Source organism: Anopheles funestus, chromosome 2RL (assembly GCF_943734845.2).
Source record: "Anopheles funestus chromosome 2RL, idAnoFuneDA-416_04, whole genome shotgun sequence".
Classification (NCBI taxonomy): Eukaryota; Metazoa; Arthropoda; class Insecta; order Diptera; family Culicidae; genus Anopheles; species Anopheles funestus.
Window position 1 is genome coordinate 84805283 of NC_064598.1, and position 25693 is coordinate 84830975.

Genomic DNA, 25693 nt, shown 5'->3' on the forward strand with positions numbered 1-25693 from the left:
GGGAAGAGTATCGTGCCTGGAAAGGCATCAGAATTTCTGAAACAGAAATTATTGAGCTACGGAAGCGAACATTTGCGCGAAACATTGCGCGGGGCCATTCTTTGCCCCGCGGACCAAATTAATTCACACCATTCGTGTTAATCCATATTCTCCCCTTTTCTGTTGCTCGCTTACCGTTAGTAAGAATAGGGCTGGACGGATCTGGTGTTCTTTTCGGTGGCTGTAAACACTGAGGGTTTTTGCAATTTGTGATGAGTATGCTGATTTTAACATTGCTTATAGCTCACAATTCATAAAAGACTTGCAATGTATTGTTTTCTTTCTTTTTTTTTTGTACATGAAGTTTCTGATGAATAGGAAACAATGATGAATGCTTTACAGTAAAACGACAGTGAATAGACAAATATTTTTACTCATAACATGAAGTTCAAATGCAGTATCATTCCCGTAGATGGTATTATAATTTAGTAAAAAAACGGGATTCGGTTTAAAAAATTCTTTTAGTCACAAATCACTTAAAAACAATAGTGGAAAGCCGTTTATTCGGGTGTTTTAAAACCTGTTGTCTGTTTATCCAGGCGACTCGAAAACGACAATTTCAAACAGATTTTGGTAAAAAAGTAATTGGATGACAACAAACAGTAAATCTTCCAACTTTTAATTACACAATATGGTCAAGTAAGCGCTCCAACAGTCACTTGAACTTGAAATCCCTGAACGTAGGATTTCTTTTGAATTTTTTGAAGATTTCTTCTGTTTATTCATACAGAACGACCATATTTTTTTTTTGTTCCTGTAGAACGGAAGAATTGTTTGTTTCGGGAAAAATTGTTTATTTAGAAAGAACATCTGTTAAGTAAGAATTCTAAAACTATACAAATAATAATGTTGAAATTTCATAAAACAATAGATAATTATGATTACCTTTGTTTAACGTTCGAAAAATAGACAACTTTAAAACAGATTGTGTTTAGATATTTTAGATTAACAAAGGATAATTACCTTAAATATTGGATGATTCTTTAAGTAATAATATTACGTAAAAATGTACAGCTTTATTTGGTACTTAAGTACTTTAACAAACATTACAAAAAACACAAATTTTGAAGATTTATTGTAGCACGGTAAATATATTTACTGTAATCTCTCCATCATTTATAAAATATTTATAAAATAAAATAGGTTCTTATATCTACTGAATATTATACGACTAGAAGAATTTTGAATTTTTAACTTTTAATAGTCCTTGAGATTTTTGTCTTGTTTTTGTCAATATTTGACTTCTTAAAAACATGAAGAAAACATTTTAAAGACTTTTTGTAAGTTATTGTATTCTGAGTCTTACTAAAAGTTCTGAAATTCTGACTAAAATTCCTGTTGAAATTGAGCAAATGTGTCTTCGCATTGGAATAAATTTACATCATGACCTGTAATCTCTGTATTGCATGATGCACAAGGGTTGAAAAATACTAAGACATCAACAAACAATTTAAGCTATTATGAAGCTGTTAATCATAACGAGCAGATCATCAAACTAATCACAGTAAAATACGAAAATATGTAAGTTATCCACCAACAACTACAATCTCTCTCCATTATCCATTCACCCACTACGCTCGTCGTGTGAAAATTTCCAAATCGGCTTGAAACTCAATCATTATGATAAGGTTTTGTAGAAGATACAAACATTTAATTTGATTTTTGAACAAACTTTCCGTACAGGCTCTTACGAAACGATACATTACAACACAATCCCCTTCCTCCCCCCTTCATCCCTTTCATCCCACACCCCGAAACTTGGCTCTCAACACGTCATCATATTTCGTTGTTTTTCCTTCCCACGATTGCTTCGTGTTGATTTGCTTTCTTTTTGTTTTTCACTGTTCTCTACCATCTTCCATCGCTTTGCTCGCTGCTAAACTTCGCTTCAACGCACCACAGTGTATGGTTTGTGCCGCAGCGCCAGAACCAGTGCGCCTGTGCTCATTAAATTGCGAAATTAAATTTTCAAAAGCATCATTTTCCACCTCCCTTCCTCTCGCCCTCATCCGCCGCCCAGCTACACACACCCCACCCAAATGCAATTTGAAAGTCTTTGCACAATTGCGAGTGGTTGGCAGTAGTGAGCTTTTCCGTTACATTGTGTGCAGAATCGTGCGCGTCAACGGGAATCGTCGCGCTGCTCGTCGGGAATGGAGTCAACCCGGGGTGCTCCTTCTGCAATGGTATAAGGATGGTTCCTTCTTCCCCCCTTTTTTTCACCATCCCCATCCCACATCCCGCGTGTGGGTGTGTGTGTCTGTGTGCGCGTGTATGCTAACGGCGTGTCGCCAGAACGTTTTGCTCCGTTTTGGAATTTTCGGTCTGCGGAATGCTTTTCCATTTTTGGCCGCACTTCATGATGCTGTTGCGTGTGCGAAGCCAATACGATCCGCCTCAGGTGTTGCTTGGTTTGCTTGAGCCCGCCAAACCCTTCAGTGACCTTCGGTGCTGCTGCTGTGACCAAATTTGCGACAACTATTTATTGCAAACAATGGCACGACCTACATCAATGGAGCTTTTCGAATCCCAGCTGGGCTCGATTCACTAAATTCTAATTACTATTTGAAATGGTTATATTAATTCGAGTAAATCCTTGCTTTATTTTTGCTGTGTGAAGCATGTACATCTTCATTATTTATCAGCTTACTGATTGTTTAAATATTCATCGATTTCATTTTAATTTTATTTTTTTATATTTTCTTGATGAAGTTTTTTATTTACATTGTTCATAGAGCAAAATTACTGAATGCAACTTTTAGCAAATTTGTTTAAAATCGAATAAATAAACTCTTTCTTATGTGAAATATTCGCTCAGTTTACCTTTCCATATTAAAAACAAAAGCAAATTCACATTGTCACCTTAAGCCGGTGAAGCTAAATCTTCTAATTCAACTATCTCCAGTTGCAAAATGCATCGGCTGGAGTATTTGGTACGATCGTTTTGTTCCCGCCCGCCCACACAAAATGACACTTTTATGTTATCACATTTTTCATACAATTTTTTCCCCCAAAAACCAAAGAACAGGAAAAAAAACTCCCCAACACGAAAAGTGTAATAAAAATTCCTAAAATATGTTACAGCTTGTTACAGGCGGACCGCGAACAACCACACGGGCAAAGGGTTAAAAATGCCGAGCGGAATGTAAAAATAAATAATAAAAAAAAATACTCGTTGCGCACGCTCATAAAAATGTCGGAAAAGTAAATACTACTAAAAACTGGCATCACTCTGCGTCTGTTTCCACACGTTAGCCACACGCGTTTTCCACGCGCTGAAGATGAGGGTGGCCATGGTGATGATTCTGTTTCCATTTCCGTACACGTTAGGTCTGGGTTGCGTACACAACACAAAAAAAGAGTCTTCCTCCCTCGGCTCCAGCTACCTTCAGCGGCTTCAAAGCGATTTGTGCGTGAGGTGTTCGTGCTATCGGTGCGCTATCTGGAGCTAACACTCGGGGCACGATGATAGGCACGCGATGGTTCGGGCCGGAAAGTCCTTACCCACTCTCGAGCCGCTGATTAGTTGCGTTGTTTACATTCCCTTTTGTTCCCCCCGTGCGTGTACCTTTGCCCTTGCCTCCCCACCCCGGGTGGGGGGGGCTTGAACACATGGACGTGGAAAAGTAAGGCCCAAAAATCCGTACTATTACTTTTACTGCCTACCGCTTCCAGCTCATTGGGTAAACAAAACAAAAGCGACAGCGAATACCAAGGAGCAAAATCGCAAACGATAAGGGGTTGAGCAAAAGAACGAAAAGAGAAAAAAATTGGTCTAAAATTATGTTACAACACAAACGCTCTCCCGCGAGTGCTCCCCTTCTTTTGGCCAGCTTTCGAGCGCTTTCCATTGAGTTCATTTTTTTTCACGCATCCGTCTCGTTACCGGAAGATGTGTTTATTCTGTTCCATCTCACCGCAAAAATCTTGTACCACTCATTTTTTATTATTTGTTTACCACCAAAAATTCTGCACACCAATTCTTAAGCTTCTCACGGCCCTTGCCCTTCCCGCCAAAAAGTCGCCCCAAATGCGTGAGCGCGATTGTTTGCCACGCGTGTGTGTTTTGTTTGTCGGTGTTTCGACATATAGTGGTGTTTTTTTTGAAAAAAGGAAATCAAACCACCCAACCCAGGGAGTTAGCTCATGCAGTGGCCACGACTGCAAAACAGTCGGCATGAAGATGAGGCACGAGATAGATAGCGCCTAGCAAAACAAGAAGTAAACGAGCCCATTAAATTACTCCGTCACACCGGTACGAAACGAAAACGGAAAGAAACATTGTCATTGGCCCGATGGCAATAAATGTTGACTCGAATAAAAGAACTTTAGCCAACTTAGACCGGTCGGAAGGCTTATTTTGAGACCGCGGTGTGGGAGGGAGGCTTTAGCATTTAGTGCGCCTTGTGGAAATGTGAGCGAAGCACACAAAAACCACAACAGCTGCGCTTTTGGTACGGTTCCGAAAGCTCGAAACTTTTGGTACAATCCCCTAAAACGAATCCCTCGCTCCCTTGTCCATTTCGGGGCTAGCGCTTTCGTTTATTTCATTTGCCAAGTTTAATGGAGAAAGTTTGCGACTTTGAAGACGGTGCCAAACCAAACGGAACCGACGGTGTTACCGATACACACGTTCGACGAGCGCGTTACACGGCCGCTTCGGACAGATAGTGAACGAAGTCATTCGTTCAGACATTCGACACACTGATGTCGTTCCACCAAATTGCCTTTGCTTCGACCATACCCTGATGTAAGCCTGTTTGTGCTCAGGTGTTTCTAGAGTCCAGGTTCAACCTTGTCCGGCAATAGAGGTTTTATGCTGAAGGGAAAAATAGATACTGACTTATGTCAGTTTTTCCTTTCCCCTTCCAATTTTATTCTTACTATTTGTTAATGGTTTTTCAATTTGCCACTTTAATACCTTCGCATTTGTGACTTCGGGACCTCTTCCTTCACAATGCCGCCACAAACCTGGAACTGGCACCGAGTGAGTGAAATAATCCCTTTTTTTTGGAATGGAATTTTAACCACACGAATTGGGAAAAGACATAAAACAGTGTGAGAGAGGCTGGAGGAATTGGAATGGTGGTAGGTATTGGGAGGGGAAAACAAAAAAAAGTACTTTCCTATTGCACCGTTGGCACTTCTGGTACGCTTTGGATTACCAAACCGTCGGTTGCAGACTTCCGTCATCTAATGGCCAAGTTGTTTCCGGTGGTAAAATGGTGCAACCGCAGATTAGTGGATGCTGCATATAAAGCTTTATCTCTGCACACAGTGGGAGATTACGTAGAATGTCTTGCATTTCATTCCATTCGAGCTCAATATTGTTTTATTGAATGCGGAGTGTTGGAAGTGAATTAAATATTTCCGACTCAAATTTTAACATTATTAGCACTATTTTTTTTTTATTCTTTAAACGTTTTTTTTAACTCTTTGTGAGTTTTTTTGTATTTTAATTAACCTGCTGTTTCTTGATTGGGAGCTAGCTTTTAAGCGGATTTTGACAGTTCTTGGAATAGCAATGGCAAATAAAATGGCTGCTGTATATCCTGTTGCTTTATATTCGTAAGAATTGCTATTTAAAGTACAATCTTTCTTCGAATCTCACAAATATAACCAAGAACGCCCAACAGTCCGAATACCAAAGAAAACCTTGGCTATTACGAGACTTCATTACACAATAGAGCTTGGAGGGAATATTTGACGAAATGAGCTTTCTTTGACTACAACTCATAATAGGATATCGAAAGCACATAGAAGGAGGATGAAAATTGATCCAAGCCAATACGTAATGTTAAATTGTGTCTTGTAGTTCTCAGTATTAGATAAGGTCTCAAGACATACAGTTAGTGAATTATAAAATCCCTTTGAATATATCAATGACTTTTAAATACTTTTTAAAAATTGATTTATTACAAATGATTTTATTATGTTTATTATTGTTGGCAATTATTTTCAACAGACTTTGTATTGAAGCACTCTAACTTCTTTTTTATTGTTTACAAAACTAATATTTCTCAAATAATCCTTTGCTACGAGACTCGTCCACAGAGGAAAATTTTCTTTTCTTTTGTTTTTTTTTTATCTTTAAACGTTCTCAGAATAATTTACTTTATAAATTGATTTTACACATAATAACAAAACACCGGATATTAAAAATTATATCTAGACTATTTTGACTGCGAAGAAATAAAAAGATAAAGCTTGAAATTTCAATTTTTGTCCAACGGTTAAAAACAACTCTATTTCAGCGTGCATCTCTAACAAGGAAATCAGTTTTTTCTCATATTATTATTTTGTCCCTCAGGAAAAAGTTTCACCTCACTATTCTCCCACCGCTCTCCGATCAACCTTTCCAACCGTCACCGTCTTAGATGTCGTTAGATTTGACTTAATGGCTCTCAACATGTCCTCACAAATGGAACTGCAATTCTATTGAATATTAAAGCTATAATAACTCAAACAGAAAGAGCGAACGAGAAACGTTAAACCGCCCCAGCAGTGAAGCCGTGTGAGCGATAGAGAGTGTGATAGCTGAAGTGGAACATTTCTGGCCTCGGTTTTAGTTATGCCCGTTGTGCATACCGGTACGCTCGATCCGGGTTTTTTGCAGTTTTCCTGTGTTTTGCCCCCTCATTTCCGGTTTGCTTTCAGAACTTTCGCTCAACCCCGTTTGCTGGTCGGATCGGGAGGCGGGAGAAGCAAAACAAAAAAACAACTGAAGGAATTGTGATGTACCGAAGTAGAAGTGAACTCTGAATTTGATCATCTCGATGCAACACGGGAATCGAAGGGTTGTGGGGAGGAAATGGAGCGAAAGAGGGAGAGGGGGAAGACATTTCTTCATCGCTTCGTGGATGGAAATAGTTTTCACTCATAATTATGCCCGCCGATAACAAGTTTTGCTGACCCATTTCCATAACCTCCGCATCGTTCGGTGCCCTTTTCTTGTTTTTTTTTTCATCTTCTTCTCCTACATGGCAGCATGTTTCCTGATGGAGTAAAATGTGTTTTTGGTCAGCACAGTGCGGTACAAACTTTTGCAACATCAACTACCACCAACTGCTGACCACTGCTAGTGCCAGCGCGTTAGCAAGTTGGATGAGTTCTTGTACGAAGGGAAACCAGACTCAGTCGGTGAACGTTGCATGACCACCGGCAAAGATGGTGGTTTGAGTTGCGAGGTTTTCCCCAACAACCTTCCATCATGTTCCAGTCGCACACTTCCAAACCTTTCCACGTGCCTAATTCGTTGTCATTTTTTGTTCCTTCGTCATACGTTTCGGTTCGGTTGGACGGGCGGATGTGAGCTTGCTGTCACAATTGCATTCAGGCCTCGTTTTTCACGAACTGTCCGAAGGATTTCTTTGCCCGATCACCTCAAAACCCTCGTGACCACCCATTGTTCACTTTCTCCTGGAGGTTGGAGGAGTTTTAACTTGGAAAAAGCGCACAGCAACAATACACACACAAAAAAACACGCTCGTCCGTGTGTCAGTTAAGAACGGAACCATGCCACAAGCGACAATCGACGTATGTGTGCCTTGTATGTACCGTTCGGTTTACGGGTATTTGCTGACATCATCCACCCACATTCCACCGTCCACCAGTGGTGGGTTGGGCAAAAATTCGTCCATTTTAGTTCCTATTTCTATCCAACGAGCTCGAAAATTACTACATCCTGCAGTTTTGCTGCGACCCGTGCTGGACGGATGTATGATCGTGCCGCCGGTCGTGAATAGCCCGCAAGCAAACCGTTCAGTGAACTCTCTGATGCCACATACAAGAATATACGCGTACGGCCCACCCGTAAAACGTTAACACTGCACGTGACTGAATTTGGAATGGTGAAATGGTGAAGCGGAGAAAGCACAAAATTGGTGGAAAAATAATCAGCCAAACCCCAGGTCCTTGCCATCATCAACTTTAGCCGGGTTTTGCTGATCACTTGCTCTTCCTCCACCCCGGGGGGGAGTTTGTGTACCAGTCACGGACTGCGAATGAGCAGGAAGATGGCACCAAGATGGCCGCCGCAGGGCAAAGATTCACTAACGGGGGAAAAATGGAAGCTGCTTTGCTGTTGGTGCGCGCCAGCTAAAATACATCAAGACTAGTAGTCATTCCTGCATGTACCATAACCACCCTCACGGACTTGAGTAATTGTGGTGAAAGGAAGGGAGGGAGGTAAGGGTAGTGAGGGCAACGATGGGAAGGATTTCCTTTACCAATTTTTCCGGTCCGGGGAATATTTCTACTACCGAACGGAAGTCAAGATCGTTCGTTACACTTTTTTTGTGTTGGTGTGAAATAATATAAAAACAACTCAACAAGAAAAAAAATAAGGAAAAATAAAACCAACCACCAGCCTTCGTTCTTTCTTATGCGTTTCAATAAATAAACATTTTATTAAATCGGCATTTTATTACTCTTCCATTCGGTACAATTCATATTGTTCGCACGTTCACTTGGTGTGGTGCGTGTTTTATTCTTCGTTTCTTGCTTCATTCCATACTGTTTTTGTGTCTTTCTTGCCAACAAACACACACACACACACGTCTGGTACGCCTGATCGCGCTTGGAGACAAATTTCATTCAAAATGTATCCGGAAGGAAGCCGCTCGCGTCGAACGGAAGCGAAACGGATGGTTCCTTGCGTGTTCCATCGTACTGTATGCGTCTTTTTACGTGTCTTTTGTCTCCGAGCGCATGTATGTGTGTGTGTGTGTGGTTCTTTTTTCATGCACAATACACGCAAAATCCGGCACTTTCATGGCCGACACTTGATTGGATGAAGGGTGGCTAAGGGGTTTGCTTCCTTTTCGCACCAACAATAGAGCGGAACGAAATTATTTGGCCATCCCATCCCCCTGTCACCAGCGGTACTTTGACGCTTCTTTTGATCGATTTGTCAATTGTGCTGCCGATCGCTACCCCGATTCGATGTTTCGTGGACACAATGGTGAACAAGAAAAATGGTTCATTAACCAGTATGGTACGCAGACGGAAAGTGTAAGCCGCAGCGGGAGCAAAGGTTGGTAGAATCGTACCGTTACCATCGCGCCGAGCATCAAAAAGGGATGAAGATGACAGCTTGTGGTTTGTGTCGCTCCGCTACTAGGCAAAACGAAAGAGAAAGCGAAATCAAATCAAATGAATAGCAGGATAGAGCAAAACAAAAAAAAATAAATAAATAAATGAATAATATAGAAAAGAATTCCACCGGAATCGGTGGAAAGGTTCGTAGCGAAATCATTCTTCAAATATCTTCATTCAGATTTTTCGATTGCGCGGTGATAAAGCTGGTCGGAATTGTTAACAGCTTTTGGGGCCTTCATTCCCTCTCCCTCTCCCCTTCAGCAAGGGTGAGAAGTGAATAAGAAATAATCAAACTGTCAACGTTCACGCCCGCAATACATTAATTCGTGGAAGGATGCTGTACGCGCGCTAAAGCCAAAGGCACTGCTACAGAATGCTTGCTTTGTAATGGGAGCAATACAGCGCGTGCTATTGTGTTTTCCGTCTCCGTTTGAAATTTGTGCAATTTTTCGTTAAATTTAAAAAAAACGGAACAATTTCTCCATCTCAGGGCCCTCCCGTGATTGCGAATAATGAGACCAATGTTTGAAAAGGAAAGTGAAGGTTAAGCGGAGTGAGTGGAGAAGAAATGTTTCAATGCTTGCAAAAATGGTTTTTCTACACCCCATAGAACGATAGTTTCTTTGCTGGAAGGATGCTATTCTTCAAAGTATGTGATTAATGACACCTCTTCATTATTGTTTGGTGTTAACGGGCATTGCTTTGGGCATTTTTTTTTTTTGGGTAGGTGGCTTTTACTTTGTTCACATTTTCACATTCGACGCCATACTGACGATATTGCTATTGGCGGTGTGAATGCAAAACAATAATTAATAAATATGAATCTTTAGTACCGAAAAATATTTGGCATTCAACTACACATACAGAGGAATTTTAGCAAATTGTGTATTTGCCATTGTCTAGAATTGCTTTTCATGCAGCATTTTTTGAAATTTAATTTTCACAAATAAAACATCGCATTTTTCTGTTTTGTTTATTTCCTACACATATTGCATATTTGGCTGCAACGGATGAAAAAAGGTGAAGTACTAGGCGCCTCCATTGAATTCATTTTTCCATGGAAATTGCTAAAAATTAATAAAAATTTATATTCGACACAACAGTTCTAAAACAAAACAGTAAAAAATGGCTTTATCCTATGTGAACAATACTATGAAAATAACTGCAAAACAATTTTCATCAATATGGCATTTATACGATTTTTTGTACAACCGTACGTACAACGACTTTAACCGACAGGGGTAAAATGGTGCCACAAAAAAGAGGAAACATTGTAAGTAATCACGATTATTTAAAAGATGAACAATGATATATAATATCGTTCTTTATGCTATAATAAAATAATTAATTTTAAATATTTCATAATCGTTTATAAATCAAATCTTAAAATTATGCAAAATGTAACAATTTTTTTCCAAGCAACATGGGTAAATAGAGACGAAACATTTAATTTTGCTAGATATGCTACCGATTGCGTCATATTATACTTACAACAAAACACATCAAAGCTAAACCAGGGTGATAGAAAATCGTAATTTAAACCGTACCAAAAAGAAACTGACAAAGCATTAGAAGAGATTACATTTTCTTCGTTGAAAAATGACACAAAACCGTGCTCTGTCCGCAACCAGCAAAACAAGACAAACCTTTTGTCGACGCGCTTGTCTTCAATCCTTTTAATCTTACCCAACACACACACACACACGCACGCACACATCTTTGCTTACAATTCGACGGTCGGTTACGGACATGTTGCGCGGGACCTCTTATCAAATCACGGCGCACGAATAATTTATCATCCACTCACCTAAACCGGAATTTGTCACGGCGGTTTGGATCCCTAATTGACGATATTTGTTTTGCCACTCACCGTATGCTCGTGCACACATCGGTTACATCGGTGAAGCGAAGCCATTCCGGCCCGTTTTTACCGCCCCCTACCGTCATGCGCACGGGCTATTGAAGCGTGAATTAATTCGATTTGCTTAATCATGGCACCTAAGCACAGGGCGTGTGTGAGGGTAGCGACCCAACGTAACGATGCGTTTCGTTTGTATAATTACGATAGCGCTTCAGCAACGGACAGAACGGGCACGGCACATGGTCGTGTTTTGGGTGAGCAAAAAGGGCTGCTACACCGGAACGGTTGTGTAGGACGGCATTCACCCGGACACGGTCGAGCGATTCTGTCAAAGCTCATTCGCACCTTTCTGCGTGCAAGGACGAGATCGTTGTGGCATCTTGACACGGATGCGTAGCGCTAGTTCATGTGTGCGGACGGATGAGTTGTTCTCTGTAAAGCGGAACATTCCTTCCTTCTGCACATCTCACCCGAAAAACAGATCCCCCAGTACCAGGTGGGATGTCCTGCCGAAACCGGACAGTTGGAAATCTTCCACTGATCGTTGGTCTCTCCCGGGGGGAAATTGGGAAATGGTCCCCTACTGGGAACAGTCCACCGGAAAAAAAACACCGATTTGCCGGAGACCTGAAACCTCAGCAAACATCATTATACATCTCCTTTCGGACGGTTTCGGCAAAGATGATGATGGACCATGATTGAGGGTGCGGTACACCACGAACTCTGCCCTGCCGTTCCACAGCTTCGAACGGCCCTAGACCTCAGTTTCGATTCGAACGATACACTCGAATTAATATTTATTCAATTTTCCAAACCGCTCCCAAACACTCGACGAGAAAACTTATGTTATACAACATCCACAATGTCTGTTTTCCCTTCTGGGATAATTTGTGACTCTCGAACTTTAGCGAAAGAAGGTTGAAATCATCCGCACTAACCCGAAAGTGATGTAATAACTCTTGTAGGCGTTGTTAACAAGTTGCCGTTTTGCCGGATTTGTAAATTGATAATCGAATTTTTGGGAGTTGATTAAAAACTTACACGCACAACCCGAACATCGTCGCTCCCGGTGTGGGTGGATTTCATCGTTGAATGGTTGATTTATGTTTTGTTACACATGAAAAAAATATTACGAATAAATACATTTCCTTTCCATTTTTTTTTTGCGAAATACTGTGCTCTGTAAAATCTACCAAGTTATTTAAAAATAATGTTACGGTTTTATTCCAGTTTAAACGGTTCTACACTCTCAGAAGCTCAAAAAATCGTTTTTAGTATAAAAAATCCTATTTTATTTAATTTCTAGCCTGTCCAGTTAAAAGTATGATTATACTAGAGTAAATTATTTTTTTAAAAAATATTAAAAAAAAATATTGAAATTAAAGATTCTATAAGGATTTCTTTTGAAACACTGTGGAAACCCCAAGTTTGTTGTACTTATCTTAAAAGTAGAAGAAAATTATGAAATTTTTAGAGAAAAGATAATTAAATCTAGCAAATTTTAAAGCTTAAAAAATACAAAAAAAAAATTAAAAAAAGTAAAGATATTTTAATTTGGGTGTCAAACTTACCCAAGCTCTGTAGAATGTTGTATTTTCAACCCAAAAATAGCAATAATGCAAGAATTAAAAATCTAACAACAAAAAATACACAATTCCTTCCAACTTCCAGTACTTCAAGAGTCGTTGAGTTATTGTGCTTTGTTGTACGAAACCAACAACCTAAGGAACATTGTACTCAACGTCCTCGGAGATGTAAAGTACCATATTTCAAGTAGGCAAAGTATTGCCTACGGAAGACGAAACACCTCCGTTTCGTATACGGCCACATTCAAGCTGACATCAGCAAAAGGAAGTTTACATTTTGGCTTCAAAGCACATTTCTTATCTTTCTTTCCACTTCCACGAGACAGACACCCGAGCTCGGTTAGCCTTTCCGACCACGTAGATAGGGCAAACAAGAGATCACAGATCCGTGTACAGGTTGGAGAGAGTTTTCGACTGCTGAATGTTTCCATTGTGGTTGATTTCCGTTTCTTTTTTTCCCACCCGTTAGTTCCCTATCTGTGGCAGTACTTTGCTCAATGATGAAGGGTGGACATCAATGTGGACTTTGACTATCAAAATCCTCTTGGTTTTTGGCGCCCGGAACAAATAAAACTGGTAGAACTTTCCCGATAAATGGCTCGTCTCTAAGTACCGGCAAGTAGTAGCTATTGTCCACGATGAAGAATACGACACCATTATCATCAACTACCGAGCAGTGTCGTATTGCCGTGTTGCCATCCCCTTGGGGGGTTTTCAGGTTGGATGCAATGAGAAGCATACTGTGTTCTGAGTTCGAACCGTACCCGAAAACCCTTCTCCGAACCGGAAAACGAAACCCGCCGGAAGTCTGGGTACGGACGTACAATCGCAACCGGGGCATACTGTCCCTTTTGGCAAATTGAACATAATACACAGGAGAATCAATCGTGGCCGATCGGGGGGCCGTTCCGTACGGTACGACCAACTTAAAGCTCTCTTAGTAGTTTGCCACGCCACTTGTCACCATGCACCCCCAGCAGTGACAGAAAGGGATGAAGCGTTAAATTGATTTATCGTCCTAATTTTCGCAATGCTTTGCCTTCGTAGAAATTCGAGCTACCACGGCAGCATCTCGACCATTGTCGCCAAAGGCAACAGAATCGCCATCGGACCTTAGCATCGGAGTATTTTTTTTACCTGCCTCGCGGATATATATTTTCCCCCGGGAAGCTACAACGGGAACTAAGCACTAAGCAAAGAGAAATTGAACTTTCTAAGTCAAATGGCGCCAAATGTGTGGTTTTCAAACTTGCTCATGAATTGTATTCGTTGATAGTTCTTTATTCTTTAAATTTATTCCATCATTTGGAGGAAGAAAAAATCTACCAAAACGCCCGTCCGTGTGTTGGCCATTTATCATTTACATGCACGGTAATCGATCAGCAATCACCGACTGATATCGGTTAGTAGATGCGTTCTACTTTCTCGATCCCTTTTCCTTTCGCAAGGAAGCAAGGAAACAAGCGGAACGAACCGAAAAAAAAAGATTGATGCGTTCATAAAAAGGACATATTTTTAAGTGGTATTTCGTCGTACAGCTTTTGAGTTTTTTTTAACGTTTTCCTGCCCTTGGACGAGTACCGTCGTCCGGAGGAACGAAAAAAAAAAAACACCCGCCCCGGAATGAACAACGAGTGAGTAGAAGTTGATTAGTTGATCATTGTCTGCTTTTTGAGCGGGGTGGGGTACGGGACACCATCTTCTTACTGGCCTAATCGAATTTGGGGCGGTGTTTGCCTGCCATCCTTGAACGTGACTGATTGCCTGTATCTTACGACGCGCTACACTCTTCTATACGGCAAACCTTTCCCAATATCCCAAAAATACTAACCTACCCTTTTTTGTTTCGCTCTGTTCTCTTTCTGTTCTTGCAGGAAAAAAGGCGAAGGAATCACCACACCACCTTCGGGAAAACGGTGGCCTTTAGTTGTTTGCCGTTTTGCCAGGAAATCGTCCAGGATCGTCCAGCGAACCTGTCGGTATAAAGTGTTGTTGCGAATTTGCCATTAGAAGCTGGTAAAGGCGTCGAAAAACAACAACTGCTCGGTTAGCAGTGGAGGAAAAGCAAACAAAACTTAGTACCAATTTTATTTACAAAACCAAAAAAAGAAAAAAAGGAATCCACTCGCCCACCTGTACTGGAGCACTCTTAGTAAATAATTACATTTACTCGTTAAAGCTGCTTTCACCCGCATTTCACCCGCTGGTCTGGAGGTTGGAATTTAGAAGTTGTGTGAGGTGCAGTGAGGTGCAGAATGAAGATTCGATGTTCTTTCGGTGACGGGATTCGAACAAAAATACCGACCGGAACGAATACACCGTCCCTGCCATTGTGAGCGCAAATTGGCAGGATTCGCTTTTATCGAATCATAGCGCTAGCGCGGTGGGCAGCAGCTCATATCGATCCAAGTAACCGTGGGTACAAGGAAGCGGACCGCCGGCGGCCATTACCGGGAACACATTTTTAATGCAAGGAAGGAAGCGTTTAGCTAAAGTGGAAATTGAGCAATTTCGTAAGAATTTGTTTGTGGCAACGGAACGCCGGGTGAGTGTGTGTGAAGCGAGGACGGGACGGTGCAAGGATGAGTGTCCATGGTTGTTGGAGGATTTTCCTGTTCGGTGCCAACGTGTTAGCAGGTGAGAAGCATCTTTATGTAAACGCAGCGTGTCATACCGATGGCACGAATGACACGACAAAACGATGCTGCTGCTGCTGCTGATGATGATGAAGCTGTTAATTTAATTCGATTTCACTCACTCTACCGCACCTAATTTTAGGTCTCCTAGCGACGGCCCTTACCAGTGAGGTTGGCTCTAGCTCGACAGTGCTGCTGCTCGATAAATTGCCGATCGCTGTACCGACGGTCGAAACGATACCGCACGGTGCACCGCGACCATTACCATCCCACCGGGGGATACCGTACGATGGTGAAAATGGTGGCAGTCCCGACCCGGCCGGTGTGGACATTACCGACAGTAATGCCTTCGTAGCGGCCGACATCATCAACCTCGACCGGGACGGTGCGGTTAGCTTTATACCGCGTCGTGACGTGCGCTATCAACGTGCGGTACCGCCGGAATATGCCGGTGCATCGGCCCTACCGCACTGTGAAACGTTTACCATGGGCGATCCGGACTCGAAGACACTGTACAATCCGGGCTGGCCGGGTAACTATCCGAACAACAGCGATTGCGTCGTGGTGCTGGAAGCACCGGTCGGGTTTCTGGTGCGGCTCGACTTCCGGGACCACTTTCACATCGAACCGTCGGAAGAGTGCAAGTACGACTTTCTCGAGGTAATGATGCGTGACAAATATTCACGCGAGATTGTCCCATAATTCTGTCACTCACTCACTGTCGCTTCCTTTTGGCAGATTCGCGATGGTGCGCACGGATTCTCGACGCTGATTGGCAAGTACTGTGGTCAAACCTACCCGCCCATGATCACCTCAAAGGAACGTTTTCTGTGGCTGCACTTTCACTCGGACGAGAACATCGAGTACAATGGGTTTGTCGTGGTGTATGATTACGTGCCGCGCCCTACTTCGTGTAAGTTGGACCCAAGTTGTTATCTCCCCAGTGGTTTTGAGGGGGTTTATTGAGGGACAGATTTTTCCGGTTCAAGTGGTAAAGCTGGACCCGTTTCTGGGTTCTCTTCAAGTTAAAGTGGGGTATGTCGAAGAACATATGACATTCCTTTTTATTTTCTGGTTCTTGTTTAAATCAGTTTGACGCAGAATATTGTGTGTGTGTGAATTGAAAAAAAGCTTTTGAAAAAGAATCGATTTCATCTTGAAAAAGCTCTAAAAAGGTGAAATCCAGCCTTATTTCCTGTGCAGCTTGAAAAGAATCCCGTAAAGCTTTTACGGTGATTTTGAGCTCATCTGGCATAGTCGAAACCGTTTCTAGATTCTGGTCAAATTGAAGAGAGAGAGAGAGAGAGAGAGAGAGAGAGAGAGAGAGGGAGAGTATGTAGAAGCAAATATGAAATTAATAATACTTGCTAGAACTGGAAATTAATCCCATACATAGCTTTCTACTACTTGTTGCTTTCTGGTCCTATTGGAAAGCTTTACAAGTGTGTAAGTTGAGAAATCCTTGAAAACAAAAGAAAATTTTACATGTTAAAACTTATAAAGAGGTTGTTGGTGCTTGAAATCTTACTGAAGAAAAGGTAGAAAGTGGAATAGATTTCTGATCAAACTATATTGAATGTCCTGTTTTTGAAAAACAGTACTTTTACTGTTCTTTGTTCAAGTAGGAAGGTTGGAAACATTTATGGATTCCTTCAAAGTTGAGCTTCAATATACTAAGAATGTTCCCAGAACACTTGGTGGGAACGATTCAGTTTACAGGTTTCTTGACTTACACTATAAAAGCTTTGCATAAATTAAAATTTAAAATGTTTAAAAAAACATGCTTGCAAAAGATTCAAAAAATGAGAAGAATTCGAGATTTACTTCGCAACAATCCAGTTCAACTAGGAAAGAACACAGAAATGCCAGCAACTTCACCATAATAAATCAAGGAGCATGTTTTAGGTCTGTAAAAAATCCTATAACCACATTAAAGCTTTATTCTTTAGTGAAATGCCCCAAATATAGCCAAGGACACTTTTCTTTCGAATTTTAAATTCAATATCTCCAAATGAACATTGCCTATTAATGAGTAATGAGTTTCACTCAATAGAACTTGTTCCACGTCTATTTGTACATCTTCAATTTCAACTTGAAAAAGCTCGCTACAATCCCGATTTTGAGAAAAGCCTACAATTCTTTCCTTTACTCACAACATTTGTATTCGCTTTACACAACAGCTATTTACGACGATGAAAGCTGCCGGATGGAGGTTTCAGGAATGGAAGGATTCGTTAATCGGTCGGATGTTCCGCGCGAAAAGCAACAAACCGTGATCGAGCATGGCCTCTCGCTTGACTGCATGTGGGTCGTAACAGTGGCGGATGGATGGAAGGTAAGAACCGTATCAAATCAATCGATACTTAGCACCTCATTAGCAAAGGTTATGGATGCTCTGTAGGTTGCTAGTTCTAAATCATATGTCTCCGACGATGACTCACTTGTGTTCTTTCCCCGGCTTTGGTTTCAATTTTCCCGCAACAATTCCAACGCTAGATACAACTCTCATTCCTCAAGTTCAAGCTGGAACGACCAAACGATTGCGAAAGCAACTTTGTCGATGTGTTCACCGAACGAACGGATCTGCCGTCGAGGTAAGATAATGCAATCTTCCAGCTGGGCGGACGTACAGCGCACGTTGACGAATGGCGCCAATGACCATCCGCATTACGGTTACGGCACAAATTAACCATCTGTTTCACCTCGTACCTTTCGCATAGACTGAAAAACTTTTGCGGTTCCATCGCCGACTCGGTCGTATCGCGCTCGAACGTCCTGCACATCCGGTTCTTCGCGGAAGCGGCCGCCATTAATTCCTCCTTTTCCATCCTCTTCACTGCATTTAGAGAGAAAGCGGCCGGTGAAAGTAAGTGCATTATGATTGCCACCCCCCAGGCCACTCCCCGGTGTGTTTTGGGGGGGGGGGGGGGGGGGGGGGAAGGCTGTTGTATCGTTCATTTAATTTACGGTTTCGATTTCCTCCTTTTCGTCCCGACCGACAGCCTGTGACGATACGGAGTACGATTGTGAGGATGCAACGTGTATATCCGGCGAGCTACGGTGCAACGGTCGCATCAATTGTCGATTCCGGTGGGATGAGGATGAGTGTCAGGTTAGTTTCACCCTCCCCAACACACACACGCACACACAGAGCACATGTGCGCTTGGTCGCCATTACTATCATTCTCTTTCTCCGTAGAAACAAGCAACCGCCCAGTCGGAACACGTCATCATCATCGTGATTGTGTTTGGGCTCATACTTGGTGGGATGATACTGCTGTTTCTGTTCAACTGTAGCCGAAAGATTATACGCGACCACAAGATCATACGCGAGCACATTCGGCAGTCGCGCGAAAGCAAGCTGAACGAGCTGGGACGCCATTCGACGAAAAAGTTGGTCGATCTGGATATTACCAAGCTGCCGCCGCCTGCCTTCGACAAGGATCCAATCAATGTGCTGGAAAGCAGCAGTACGACGAACGTGAACAATGGACAATATTATCGCGACATGGGCATCGGCAGTGTTGGTGGTGGTAGTGCCGGTAGTGGTGGTGGAAATGCTGGACCACACATGTTTAGCAGCCGGATAGACATTAAGGCGGATCCGCAGGATGTGCTACGGGGCAGCTACCATGAAGATCCACTGTCGCGGTCCGGGACGCTCGGGCGCGATGGTGGTGGCATGTGTGATATGGCCTGTCAGACGAGGTACTTTTCGGTTTTGTTCTTCATTAGTTTCTATCAGAAAAAAATGCATTTTTTGTTTTGCTTAACGCTTCTTCTCCTTTTGTAGGGAATCACTCTTCCAGCCGGTGTTTAAAAATAAGGTCAACCAATCACCGAATCAGCTGCAAAACAGCATACGCTTCTCGACGTTCGGTTACGAAAGTCAGCAGCAGGAGCAGCAACAACTGCCGGCGGTCACACCACCACCGCCAAGGGTGAAACATCATCATCATCATCACCATCATCATCATGGCGGTGGTACGCTCGAAGGTGGAACCAAAAGCTCCAAGGTGAACCGTATCGAGCTGGAGGATCTGTCACCGCCCGGTTCGGGTGGGTACGATGATCGGGGTGACGATATGCAGCAGCAGCAGCAGCAGCAACAGCTGCCACCCAGTCAGCATGGTCACTCACACAGTCACACGCACACGCATCAGCATCAACATCCTCACACACATCAAAAGATCGCCCACGAGCGAAACCTGACTGAGACCGGTGTTGGCCCGGGAATGGGACGAACTGGTGGGGGTGGAGGTGGAGGTGGAGGTGGTGGTGCAGGAAGTGGGGGTGGATCTTATGGTGCTGACATCCGGAAGTCGGCACCGGACGTCATCATTATGACCTCCTCCCATTGACCCGGAGCGGTCCCGGGGATGGTTAGCTAAATTGGGAAGTTAGAATATTGTTTGTCAGGTAATTTTTTGGGGACGGCGCAAGGAGGAAAAAAAACTCCCAGCCCCCCCTTTTTATTGCCACCGTACGCACCGTATCGGAGGTGTGCAACGTGTGCACGCTGGTATTGCGAGTGGTTTGAAGCGTCTAAGGAAAGTATCGTTATTGCGCCATGAAGTGCTCTTCTTGGTTAGTTGTTTTAATTGAATTACTTGTAAACTATCACGAAGCATTGGGTGGGATAGCAGGCTGGAAATCACGTTGCACCATTACCACGTGAGATTCTTATGACATCTTTTTTTTTTGTTTTTTTTTTTTTTTTGTTACACAACAACGGGAACACGATCCCTTATAGGTTGAGGTTAGATTAAGCGATCTGCCGTGTAGTCGAAAATGTTTTTTTTTAATCTATTTTATCGCACGTCGTTTCACAAGCCACGGGCACAGTGAAATGGTCGCACACGATTTGCAGTAGGATAGGGTAAATGTTAGAATTATATCGATGACACGAAGGCCGACTATCGTCCTTGAGACCATGAGGAGATGAAGACGAAGACAGCTAGGGTACTACTATACGCTCGTACACGTACTAACACAACATTCAACATTGCACCGTAATGGGTTTCAAGTGCATTACACACTCACACATACATACACACACACACATACATACACTTACATGGGCAGCCGATACGCTGCGGATCTCTTTGGGGCATCAGGTACCGTATGCAATGATCGAAGAATTAGCTAATGGGGTTTCCAGTCGATTGATAATCGGTTGGGAACAGTTACACTGCTAAGTTAGAATATTTGTAGATCCCGAGTTGTTCGTTGTCAGTAGCTGGTTCTGGATCAGCAGCTCTGCCTTTTTGGTGTACCTTCCATTCTGGAAAGAGTAGCCGGAAAGACACGCGTGTAATGCAGCTGGCTACCATTTTGTACATATATTGTCAATCATTGCCCCAGTTAGAAGACACTTTGCTTTGTTGCATTATCGATTTGTTACGTTTCTTGGCATGTATCGGAGCAAAGCCGGAAAAGAGGATCGTGAGAAAGACGAATGTTATAGAAATTTGTAGCTTATCCAGTATTGATAAGCTAGATTAAGATGAACACAAAGAAGGGAAAAGAGATCGAAAGGATAATTTGTTTTTGTTTGGGAAAAAAGCCTTGAAAGATTTTAGACAAAACATTTACCCACTAATGGAGAGTGTGGCTAGAGAACAGTTTCTTTTTAATATTTTAAGTTTAATATCTTGAACATGTGTTGCTGGTTGACTAGTGACTTAACAAAGCATTAAAGAGGCATTGTGCATGATTGAATAATGTAAAACAATATCACCAAATCAACCGTTGTTACCAGCATGACTGTAATATTTGTGTTAATTTGATCAACATTCTGCCCTTCTGTTTGCTGACGAAAAAAAAACGGATGAACGTGTGATCTTGCCACGCCGCTGCTGAGAGTGTACGGTTGGAACCAAGTGTAATGGACCAATCGTTAAAATTTGAACCACAAACTAGCGAAAAATCAAAGAAGAAAACATAACAACACCTACACTCGTGTATTTTGTACAGTCACCTCTCACTGTCATACGATTTGTTACTCGTAACTCAATTGTACTATATACGGTTACACCATAGTGTCTAGCATCATCAGCACATCGTACCCATTTTACAAGCGACTTGCATAGCAAATGCACACAGAAGAAAATGACCACGGAGGCAGCAGGAGTCCAAAATTACCAACGCGTAACAAACCAGGTTACAGGAAACTTACAGGAAGTGCTACACTTTACGTTTCTTTTCCACCCTACTTCACACTTTTATAATCCAAACCTTTGCCCGCAACGGAAGTGTTCGTAGTATTCGGTGTAATAACTTTTCCTATCACACCCTATCACTAGGCGAACACTATTGATAACACGCATGTATTTGTGTGTGTGTGCATATATGGATCTCTCGACAGTCAAAGAAAGTTCACATGTTTCTTCACATCATAATAATTTAGCGACTCGGTCAAATGACAAAAAACTCAATTTTACTATGTGACATAACCACATCACTGCTCATTCGTACCCTAGGAAAAAAAAGTGCTAGCAAAAAAAAACAGTTTATCGTTTTAAATTCATTAACCAAACCACATCATTGATGGAATAGGGTAAAACAAAAAAACACGTGTAAAAAGAACCACCGGTGGGAGAAATTGTAAAGTTTGATTCATGATTTATTAATAAAACACATGAAAATGAAACAATGGGTGAAATATTATGCAGTGCTGTTGAGTTTTAACAATATTATGCACGAAAGAATGTATCGGTATTATGCGTCTCCATTGGTTTCCAACAGGTGTTCTACGGTGTTCAACTGTCGGTACAATGCGTCTCCATTCGATTCCACGAGGGACTCTACTGTGTTCAACTGTCATTTTAAAATGTGCTACATCCATTCGTCTGACGTCTGACGTCCGCCAATATTGTCAAAATGTCAGCGAGCATTTTGTTTACATTTTCGACACAACAACAATCTACTCTCGATTTGGAAACGTAGTTCATGGATAGAACATTTTAACGTTTCTTTATTAGTCTCTAAGTTTCATTATGCTCACCACCTGATTTGAAGTGACCCTATCGGACATGGATTTACAACAAACACAAACTGTGATACGTGCTTGATTCGTGATAGAGATGTACGGCCAACCACAACTAATACCTGGTGTCGTTCGTAAAGCGGCTGTTACTTTGCCGACGGCTCCTTCTTCCTGCGATGTAAACAAAACTAAAACATGGAATCCGGAAAAAGGCATCATTCCCGGTTCCATAAGACCAGTAGCCTGCAGTACATCTTTTACTCAAAATTCATCGAATATTGTACCTGTACCCAGTACCGATACAACGGCTTGTCCCGATAGGATTACCAAGTATGTATGAAATATGTTTATTGTAATATGTATGCTAAACTATCATCTATTTCTCTCTTTTAGCCAAGCCGTGGAAGAAATTCTTCGCGAAACGAGGTTAGGAAAGGTGCGTGCTGAAGAATATGGGTCCACCGCTTGGCGTCCTTGTCCTTTGCGGAAAACAAACAAACGGTTTCTCAACCGCACGCTTGTATCGATGGTTAACCACAATGATCGTGTAAAGCAGAAAACCACACATCGTTCTCGTCTTAAGCTAAGTGAATTGGTACGGAAAGGAAGCGGGGACGAGCGGAACAATCATGCAAGTAGCTCAGCTAAGTCCAAGAGTCGCGGTAAGAGCAAAGACGCAGAAACATATTTGGCTGTAATTAATCTGATCGACGATAGTGACTGATCGAGGAGTAATATGCTGATGAAATGCTGTTCGTTTTCATTGTACTACTCGAATTACGTCCATTTGAATTAAACATTAAACTACGATCGTTTGTAGATCAAGACTGGTCCATCGATTATTGTATACAACAGACCACAAATCGAGACTCATATCATGTGTTTAAAGGCTGAAGAATGAAAATCTCCTTGGATATTTCTTTGCAAGCTATTTGACAACCGATACTATCTAGTGTTGGTTGAATGTACAATGTCTTTTCCTAATGTCCTGCTCAAAATGTCTTTTGAAAAAGAAAATATAAAAAATGGCAGCCATTGTTAGTAAGAGGTGCTGATTCGGTATTCTTTTTATCGTTATTTGGGATGTACAACCATTGTCAGTCATCGTTTTGTCATGTTTCTGTCGGATGTATGTATATCTGTGAATTATTCGATTTAATTTTAATTACTTTATACAAACTGTTCAAACTGCCAACGAATGCATAATGTTTAGGAAGGAAAATTACAAAATCATTTCAATGCAGTAAACTCACTAAGAATAAAACAAATAAGTTCGTAATGTGGGAAGATAGTTGTTTCGAAAATAATTCCGAATACAGTATGGTATTGAAGGTCCGTCCCACCGTAGCAAGGACTAACAATCCCGCTGCGAGGTAAAAATAAGTCTAGTAAGACAGATGTGGCCGCCATGATCTGTAATTCCTTACCTTTTTTATTAAAATAAATATGCGGATAGATTCGTCAAATCAAACAATATTTACCGATGAAAAGAAATATAATTCGTTCAGAACGATAATTGACCACTGGATGCTAAAATCCCTCGAACCCTTAATTTCTTCATACATTTTACTGTTACACTGGACAACATCTTCCATGTTCAGTGTGCGGAACGCATTAAGACATGCGTAAATTCAAGGGACATACAAACGCACACAAATTCCATCATCTTCCACGGAAGCAAAGAGAATGAAGTTAAGAAGCCGAGCTGAGCCAAAGTTTAAAGGTGGGAAACAAATCCGTGAACCGTGAAAAAACACATTCACCAACATCCCTTTAAACTCCGGTCGTGGACATGCAACGCAGCCAGTGGCTGAACGGATGAAATGGGCAGCATTTATTGTTTGAATAAATGATGATTGAAGGGCTTTAATGAGGAGACGATCGACGAAAGTTAAATCGTATTGCTAGCAGCATGTGTGTTATCATCGTCAAAGGCATTCAAGGGTTAAAGGAAAAAAATTGCAATAGTAAATTAATTACATGTATAGTTTTTGCTTTAACTTACATGTCTTGAGGCATTAAAAAAAATGAATCACAAACATCAAACAAACCTCCGTATGCAGAAAATTCGGTGGGAAAATCAAAGATTTTTAAGAGTTCTTCCGCAGGGTGTGAGATTTTATCATCATTCTTTCCCACCCGTCCGACGGAGCATTGGTTTTCTGTTGCACTTTTTCCCCGCCGGACTCACTGCCCAAGGTGGGTCGCTTTTATTCACCCTCAAGACACATTGCTTCCGACAATTTTCTTCATTTCCCACCCGATAAGAGACCAAACGGAAGAGAATGGTAGCGAAACCTAATCACGCTCACCATGCCGGGTCACACCTTAGGAAGCCGTTCAGGAAGCAAAAAAGCACAGGAATGGGCTTCAGCCCCAACAAAACAATCCGCCCGACCGCGCGTGTCTTCTCAGGTGTAACGCTTATCGCATGAGAAAATCACTGCCTCGCATCAAGACTTTGCGCCCGGAACGCCCGGTAAGAAAGAAAGTCAAGTGAAGGGAAGAAGGGAACAAAAACGAAAGAAGAAAAAATGATTCAACCTCATCATATCTATTTAGGTGCCGTTTTCTTAAGATGGGTTCCGTCTGCACAAGACATGCACCCGGATCCGGAGGAAGCAAAAAAAAAAAAGAAAAGAAAAACAAAAAAGCCAGCGTGAGAAAAACGCACTCAATCGTGCAATTTTTGGGGGCCAGGGAATGCAAAGTTGGTTTTGTGTGATTTGTGTGCAGAATATATAAAAAGGTTTTAAAGTAGATTGACTGACTTGGCTGACTGATATCCATTTCGAGCATTCCTTAAGGTAAATTTCAAACAAACAAAAATATTGGATCTTGTGGGCGATCTCTAGCACAACTATACTACTGGAAATTTGGAAAATTTGGGACATTTAAATTTCATTTCTAATGAACATTATTACTACATCAAAAACATCATTGACGAGAATTAGACATCCCAAACAGCTGAGTGATACTTGAACTCACCAACAAAAAGGTCAAACCATGACGATCATCATATAAAGGATATACTCGTGTCCCGATACAAAGTGAAATAATCTTACCGAACGTGACGATATCCTTCCCTAGGACGACAAAACCATTCGTACGCTCGTACGGGTGGTTTTTCTATTAACCGATTCCAGTTAGGGAAAGGACGATGGCAACTCGTTGAATATCATTTTACTATGCATGAGCATACCTTATGCTGGTACAACCCAACCCAACCCAACGAGCGAAGGAAATCTCATCGGGAACCATACATAAGTTCCAGCCTGGGGACCTTAACTTAAAGACACACATACGCAAGGATACATACTCGAGTGAAGTGTATTCCAGGATGGTTGATATTGAATCATAACATATGCTTGGCAGCTTAAAGACAAGTGATTTCCATTATTCATACAGGGGACCAAATTACACATACAAAGCAAAGAAGCCAAATCATACCGATTTCGTAAGCGGACGTTTTTGTGATGAAAGT

At 41.8% G+C, this 25693-nt stretch overlaps 2 protein-coding genes across 3 annotated transcripts in view; both read left to right on the forward strand.

Annotated features, from left to right (window-relative positions):
• LOC125764473 (uncharacterized) overlaps window positions 1-21890 on the forward strand; it is a 46303-nt gene extending 24413 nt beyond the window's left edge. For both annotated transcript variants that reach the window (XM_049428775.1, XM_049428777.1), the window contains exons 3-11: window positions 14460-15222; window positions 15364-15881; window positions 15960-16134; window positions 17402-17556; window positions 17718-17815; window positions 17942-18087; window positions 18224-18333; window positions 18421-18929; window positions 19015-21890. In XM_049428775.1, coding sequence (XP_049284732.1) covers window positions 15168-15222; window positions 15364-15881; window positions 15960-16134; window positions 17402-17556; window positions 17718-17815; window positions 17942-18087; window positions 18224-18333; window positions 18421-18929; window positions 19015-19582 — 2334 coding nt within the window. In that variant the 5' untranslated portion in view covers window positions 14460-15167 and the 3' untranslated portion in view covers window positions 19583-21890. The remainder of the gene's footprint in view (window positions 1-14459; window positions 15223-15363; window positions 15882-15959; window positions 16135-17401; window positions 17557-17717; window positions 17816-17941; window positions 18088-18223; window positions 18334-18420; window positions 18930-19014) is intronic.
• A 133-nt stretch (window positions 21891-22023) lies between these two features.
• Window positions 22024-25046, forward strand: LOC125764551 (uncharacterized). Its single transcript, XM_049428911.1, has 2 exons — window positions 22024-22539; window positions 22603-25046. The coding sequence occupies exons 1-2, from the start codon at window positions 22307-22309 to the stop codon at window positions 22931-22933; spliced, it is 564 nt and encodes a 187-aa protein (XP_049284868.1). The 5' UTR covers window positions 22024-22306; the 3' UTR covers window positions 22934-25046.
• Window positions 25047-25693: the final 647 nt, after the last annotated feature.